General features: G+C 31.7%; 1 protein-coding gene across 1 annotated transcript; it reads right to left on the reverse strand.

Annotated features, from left to right (window-relative positions):
- Positions 1-1,772: 1,772 nt before the first annotated feature.
- On the reverse strand, positions 1,773-7,309 carry LOC127101008 (2-oxoisovalerate dehydrogenase subunit beta 1, mitochondrial). Its single transcript, XM_051038315.1, has 13 exons — positions 6,835-7,309; positions 6,599-6,710; positions 6,460-6,495; positions 5,913-5,972; positions 5,772-5,829; positions 5,602-5,699; positions 4,806-4,895; positions 4,636-4,704; positions 4,458-4,544; positions 3,932-4,027; positions 3,771-3,848; positions 2,616-2,702; positions 1,773-2,081 (listed from the first exon to the last, which is right to left on the reverse strand). Exons 1-13 carry the CDS (start codon positions 6,999-7,001, stop codon positions 2,046-2,048), a joined length of 1,074 nt encoding a protein of 357 aa, XP_050894272.1. The 5' UTR covers positions 7,002-7,309; the 3' UTR covers positions 1,773-2,045.
- Positions 7,310-7,815: the final 506 nt, after the last annotated feature.

Consider the following 7,815-nt stretch of genomic DNA (forward strand, 5'->3'; position numbering starts at 1 on the left):
ATTTCAGAATGTCACATCCTTACATGACACCATATACTCACGGAGATCCACATAAGTTAACTCATCAGGAGATATTAAATTAGTAGAAGATTAGGGAAGATTATGTGTTGATGTGTTACTTGCATGTCGTCGTATATAGGCCATTGCACAAGGGAACATAGAGATAGGAGACTTTTCAGAAGGCACTTCTATGAAGGTCACTATAGATGTCATTTTATCTGAGGCACAAGCGAGATTGTAGTATAAGAGGCAGAGAAGCAATAAGGGGATAAATATACCTAGTAGTATTTGTATCATAGATTATGAATAGTATTATGATTTTGTGATTTGTCATTTTGATAGTATTATGGATTATGGATTTATCATAATATATGACATTTTAATGTTATTTCATCATTGTATGATTTAATCGTTAACGAATTTATTATGATTGTATATTTATTATACATGCTCTATTACATCAGTGTATTTCTTAAAATAATATCAAATTTTACTGCTTAAAGGGTGATCACAGAAGTATATTTCTATAATTTTTACGGAGATACATCTTCTGACTAAATTAAGACAAAAGGAGGATGTGACTCATTTAAGAAGCAATGTGGTGCATATGGAATTATTGCAGAGATGAATCTTTGGACTCATTTCTCGAGAAATAAGGGTGTGACTCACTTACACATAGATTTGATTATTGCAATTTTCCTACATAAATGCACCACGGAGGATGGCTAAGCCGCTCCACGGACGTGTGATCCTAGACGATAACACTACGATTTACAGCTTACGTTAACTTGAAGGGAATTGTGTAACGCAATTTAAAGATTGCTTTTCCACTTTCGTAAAAAATCAAAAATAATCAAAAATATTATTAGAATTTAGAAATGCATTTTCGGACGTAAGTAATTCATTTATTTTTTAGCCAAGCACCAATTTTATGAATAAATTTATTTTGGATATGCATTTTCGAAACCTACTAAAGTGAAAAAAGAATACAAAAACTTATGTTATATATTTTAATTCCAAAAATAAATTTTAAAGTCCATATCTCAACCCTCTACTTTCTTCTAATTTATAACTTTTATTTTTTTAAAAAAAAATTAACAAAAGACTAATTTAATGAAATAAATCTAACAAATTGAATCTAGTTGTTCGTAAACTTAAAACAAGTCGAATTGTGTTTAAGAAAAATTGTATCAAACTCGAATAGAATTTTGAACTAAATCAATTCTTATCAAGTTGAATCGGGCCGAAGCAAGTTCGACTCGATTCATTTCCAACGAGTATTCCTTAGTTAAGAATACAAGAAATGCACATAGGATGATTATGGAGATGCATCTCCAAATTAAATCTTAAAATAAAATAATTGATTCAATTTAGACATATTTTTGTGTGTAAATAAAGCGTAAATCAATGGAACATTTTTTATTTGTGCTTTCTCAATCTTAGGTTGAATTAACAATTCCCTTAAATAGCATTTTGAACTTATGATGAGATGATCAAAGATAGTTCCTTGCTAAACCTTTTTATTTCAACTTTTAAATAGTTAAGTAAATTTAGCAAATATATAAATCACTTAAAACAAGTTAAGGCTATAGAATACAAGCAATTATAATAAAACTCAACCAAAAATATCAACATTATTAGGCTAGAAATTTATGAGGTGTTCCGAGTTCGAACTCAGGATCTTCTACTTTGTGTGTGAGTTTATGATAGTGTTTTTCATGTCATCTTTGGGTCCAAAAAAAAATGCAAGCTCTTGTAATAATGAAAAAAAATACAAAAATAATCATCATCATTATTTAATGTACAATTCAGCATATGAAAATTCTTTTGTTGAAGGAGGATTCACAATTGAGACATTTCCCATTACTATACATTATTCTTTTGTTGACCTTGTTTTATTTCACATTTGGAGAAAAAGCCACCATGAATGAGTTTCCTCCCAAATCTATGCAGTTTACATTTGGAGAGAAAGCCACCATGAATGAGTTTCCTCCCAAATCTATGCAAGTTTGCATCACACCAATGCATCACTGAATGCAAGCACATTAGTAGTTGACAGTTGATTTAATTGCATCCAATATCTGCATGATCAAAACAGTGAATCTTGCATCAGTCAAAGTCATCTTCACCGGGTTGCATATAGATACTACCTCTGTTCCTTAATATAAAGAATTTTGAATTCACAAGTTGGTATAACGATGGCAGTTGAAAAGATCGAAAGGTCCAGATTTTCAGCTTGGTATTTTAGTTTTTAAAAAAATAAAATCCACATTAAAATCTAAGTCATCTAATCTCAACTCAATGACCACCCATGTGCCAGTACGGAGATAATCAACAAAAGGCATGCCAAATTCTACTATCAGTCCTTTGTCAAATATTAAGAAAAATATGCAGTATATTTAATATGTTGGATTAGTGTATAGACATATCCAACACAGACTTTTCATCTCTCAAGAAAAACTAGTATTAATTAATAAGAGATATATAATAATAATAATAATTATTATTATTATTATTATTATTATTATTATTATTATTATTATAATAAATAAATAAATGTAACTTGTAATTTGAAATAAGTTTTATAAGAAAAAAAATGAAGATAAAGAATTTACCTTATTCTTGGTTGGCATGTAGAAGGGTTCAAAAACCAGAGGAAAAGGAGTGTCTAGGCCACAAACTCTTGCTACAGGAGCCTCTAACTGTACCGCATAAGAGGAAGAAAAGCTTCAGACAGTTATTGAAGTATGCGATTTGAGATATTTTCATAACATGTGATTCAAAAAGAAAATTGTTTCATTTAATTCCACACATTCCAATGGTAATTAAAACATCTCAAATGAATCAATCATGTACATGTATGAGAAACAATTTGAATGATTCTCAATAAACATAATGCAGGTTTGAACATTTGAAAACTCCTAAAACCATTTGCAAAATCTATAATCTATCATTTTGCAAACATTATTTTGTCTTGGCATGAGTTTTGGAAATGTAAGCCATGCTCAAGGGTCTTCAAGTCTAACTCTAAATTGATAAAGTTGTGAATGCACAGTATTAAAAATTAAAACATCCGTAACTCGTAAGTTTGATCAGAGTGTTTGTTGTTCTTAAGATCAAGTCACAAAGGGTGTTGACTTGACATAAATTATATTGGAAAGTAAGTGTGAGAGAGGGAATGTTGAAGAGAATAAGACACAAAATCAAAGATTAGTATAATGGTAATAATTTCTAACAAAGGCAGCAGCATGTTCAACTTGGGTTTCAAAAATCAAAAGAAAAATCAGGCTACAAAACAACTTAGAGTTGAGGTCAGAGCTTCAAGCATGAACTTGAAAAGAGGTTGTCTATGAAGTACTGACACATAGGCGAACACCAAACACGACTTCGGCACACATACCATGGTAATAATTTAAGAATATATGAGTGATTGCATATAACCACATGAGTCAGTGTCAAACTGGTTTACACTGATGATTTCATATCATTTAAATCCGCACATATAGAAACATGGTTCTAAATAATTCAATCAGTGATCCCAACTTCGAAAACCAACTCCGATCCTCTAACAAAAATCTTTTATATTTCCATCTTCTCACATGCGATGCTATATTAAAATGTTTGGATGATACATATCAACCATATATTTGGCTATTCAAGCATAGTGTGATGGAAATAGCAATAGTAATTTCTCTCCAATCCTGTTGGAAGTAATACCCTATTGGCCTAATGATTTTCACTTGGTTATGAAATAAAGATTGAATACATACCCTTGAGAAGCAGCGTTCAAGAATTGAAGCCGAGATTTCAGCGCCAAAACCACCAGTCACAGGAGCTTCATGACTAATCTACACAGTAAATTCAATGCATTGTCATGTAGGGTAATACAAATCCGGATTTCAGTTAATAATCGATAAATTATTTTACTCACAAGAAGTCTTCCTGTCTTCTTTACTGATGCCTCCACTGTTTCTTTATCCCAAGGAATTAGTGTCTTCAGATCTATCAATTCACAAGAAATTCCCTCCTGCATAATTTCGTAGTAAAATTACAATTTCATTAAAGATGAAAAATCTAGATTTCTAAACATGGCTCATTCCTCAAATAATGTAATATATTCTCATGGAAATGGAAAACTGTAAAATCAAACTGTCATTACAAATTATGGTTAAAAGATATCATGTATATTTGAACATCTGAAAATCATGGTTCATGATATTAAAAATCGTGGTTAATTACATTCAATGGATGGTTAATGAGTTGCAGACACCTTGTCATATTTATTAACCATCCGTTGAATGTAATTAACTACACATACATGAACTGCATTAACCATTCAAATTGTTGTCCAAATTTGCCATAAAATTTGTGTCAAAAAATCGCTTTTGATACACAAATATGATGCAATGCAGATTACATGTCCTAACACTTTCTCTTTCAAAGTAGCAGTCACTTACCTTTTCTGCATCAATACAAGCTTGTTCCATGATAGATAATTGAGCTCCCCAACCAACAAGTGTAATATCGCTTCCTGGCCGAATCACCTGAGTAAGTAGAGTAAAAATATGACACAATAATGAGTCAATAATGTTATACAGAACTTCTTTATCTTCTTCTTTGGGACTTTTTGTGTACCTCGGCTTCAGATAATGGCAACATGTAATCATCTTCCGGTACTTCTTCAACAGCCAAACGATAAAGCCACTGAAACAACAAATAGCTTAATTGAAACTGCAAATGTCACATACTCTAGTTCTGTGCATACAATTCATTAAGGTTGTTCTAATAGAATAAGAATATATAACCTTTGGTTCAAAAAATACAATAGGATTCGGATCACGTATGCAAGATAACAATAACCCTTTCGCTTCCTTTGGACTACGAGGGATGACCACCTATACCAAAACACCCATGAGGAATTTGTGAAAAAATGAATCAATTACGAAGATAAGAAAAATCAACATGATATACAAGGCGAATTACTAAATGTAGTTTCTCTCTTCCCTGTTCTCTACTGATTCTTTATCGATCACTATCTCTGGATTCTCATCGATCCTCTTGATTCTACTGTCTATATTGATTCTATTGTCTATATTATATATATGTTAAAATATGTTCTGATTAGAATCTATGGTTATTAAAATATCACATCAAATACTTCAAACTCTAGCAACTTCCTATTCACAAACCTCTTTTATACTCTTCAGCCTTGTTTGGACTTACTTATCTTAGTTTATATACTAGCATAAGCGCTTGCGGAACTGTTTGAGAGAACTTATGGAAACAGCCTATGAGATACCCATAAATTTGTTTTTAACTTATTTTCATAAGCTATGTTGACATGTTGTACATAAATGCTTAATTAAGATATTTATTCAATCAGGACTATGATCTTCCTAATTTGACAATTGAGCTATTATGCACATGCATTCAACTCTTGATACACCTTAGAAATTTAAACATTTCTATAGTCTATAGAGCTTTCAAACACGACACTGTAAGTGGCTTAATTATTTGAAAAAGAGAAACAGCAGACAAAAGTACTAAAATATTTTTAAGGTTCTAAATAATAGATTGAAATCCATATTGGAAGCACCATACTTTGATACCAGGCACGTGACAGAAGAAAGCCTCAGGAGATTGAGAGTGGTAGTGTCCACCATGGCCAACAGCTCCATAAGGGGTTCTAATTGTTAAACCTATAAGAATGTGAAAAAGGTGTTAGCACAACAACTTAAAACTTAAAAGCCATAGCAGCGAAAGAATTTTACCGCCACAATTAAATTGGTTTCCACTCCGATATCTGAATTTAGCAGCTTCATTGACAATCTAGAAACAAAAATTAGTCAATCACTGATCAAAAGACGCATCAACTAAGACTAAGCAAAGCCTTACAAAGAGAGAGAGCATGCCTGATCAAAAGCAGGAAATATATAATCTGCAAACTGGATTTCTGCTACGGCTCGATTTCCCTGATATGTAATAAGATGTTTAAATGCAGATATACAACAACAACGGCAACAACCAAGCTTTATCTCACTAAGTGGGTTGGCTACATGGATAAACTTTTGCCATAATGTTCTATCTAGAACCACGTTTCTATCCAAATCGTTAATCTTGAGATCTTTCTTAATAACCTCTCTTATAGTCTTTCTAGGTCTTCCTCTTCCTCTAGCTGTTTGACTTCTCTCCATATGATCTACTATCTAAAGGTCTTCTCTCTACATGTCTAAACCACCTACGTCTATTTTCCACCATCTTCTCTACTATAGGCGTTATCCCAACACTCTCTAATATTTTCATTTCTAATCTTATCATGTCTAGTATTACCACACATCCAACGCAGCATCCTCATCTTTGCTACCGTTACTTTATAAAAGAAAATTTGAATACATATATGATTGTAGTAAGGTTTGATGGTAGAAGAAGAAGTAAATTATGTTAACATGTTAGACTCACCATAGCTGCTAGACCAATACCAAAGCCAACGATGCCCTGTGGAAAGCATTTCAAAATATCAAACCATGTTCTAGAAAATATTCTTTTGACATTTTATTTTTATTTTGACAAAGGAAACATGAAATGCATAATCAAATACCTGCTCACATAGAGGAGTATTGAAAACCCTATTTTTCCCGAATCGATCTGCTAATCCAGTGGTGCAACGAAACACCCCACCAAAGCCAACATCTTCTCCGAAAACATAAGCACTGCGAAATATGAAATCAATAAGTCACCTATGTATATTCACTGTTTCACTTAGCAAAATTTGAAGATAATGGAAAAAACTTATAATGCAACGTAAAAACAAAGGCATGAATGAATGAGACTCACCGAGGATCAGTATCCAAGGCAATATGAAGAGCTTGATTAATGGCGGAATAGAGGTTCAATGATTTGACACCATTATCAGCAGCATCTTTCTGAATGCTTGATGTAGAAAAACCCCTTTTCGAAACCAAAGAAATCAATTTTCCCAATTTCTTCGCACTTTTTGACATATCTAACCTATTGAAGATTTGAGAATATTGCTGAAACACTAGATAATTAACCCTAAATTGATTCAATTTATGAATCTGTTTCCCCAAAATTGGGAAAATTGGCTGTGCCTAGAAAAATGAAAGGGATTTGGATTTGGATTTTGTAAGGTTTCAAAACACTAAAATTAAAATTTCAACAATTATAATTTTAAATTAAAATTAAAATTATGTGATCGTTTTTCCGAAGAGGAAGAAGATAAGAATAAGGTTCGGTGTTGTATTTTAATTGTGTCATAATCCTTATCCAAAGTTCGCTCCTTACTAATCATCATTGTTTTTAATTGTTTACAAGTATGATGAATCTTATATAGAAAAAAATGCATATAAAGTTAAGATAATCTTTAAATCTGCCGTATACTTTTTATATTTTATCAATATATTTATTTATTTTTACAATTTGATTCTAATTTCTTATTTACAATTTGATTCTAATTTCATGATATTGATAATTAATTTTATAATATATAATTTATATTATATCATTAATTTTCTTTTTCTTTTTCAGTTTTTTTTTTTAAAAAAAGGAATATGCACAATATAAAATATTTTTAGATTTTTTTTTTTAAATAACCAATTTTTCAAAAAAAATACCAAAATAATCAACTTTGGTAGAGGATGCGTCAGATGAATTGACGCACCCCCATACCAATAAGAGTAGGCGCCAGGAGCATTGGCACACATGCATTGGGCCTCATGAAGAGACGCCAATGTTTGTGGCGCCTGCATTGACCCTCATGAGGAGGCGTCAATGCCTCTGGCGCCTGAGTGCATTTTC

This window comes from Lathyrus oleraceus, chromosome 7, assembly GCF_024323335.1.
Source record: "Lathyrus oleraceus cultivar Zhongwan6 chromosome 7, CAAS_Psat_ZW6_1.0, whole genome shotgun sequence".
NCBI lineage: Eukaryota > Viridiplantae > Streptophyta > Magnoliopsida > Fabales > Fabaceae > Lathyrus > Lathyrus oleraceus.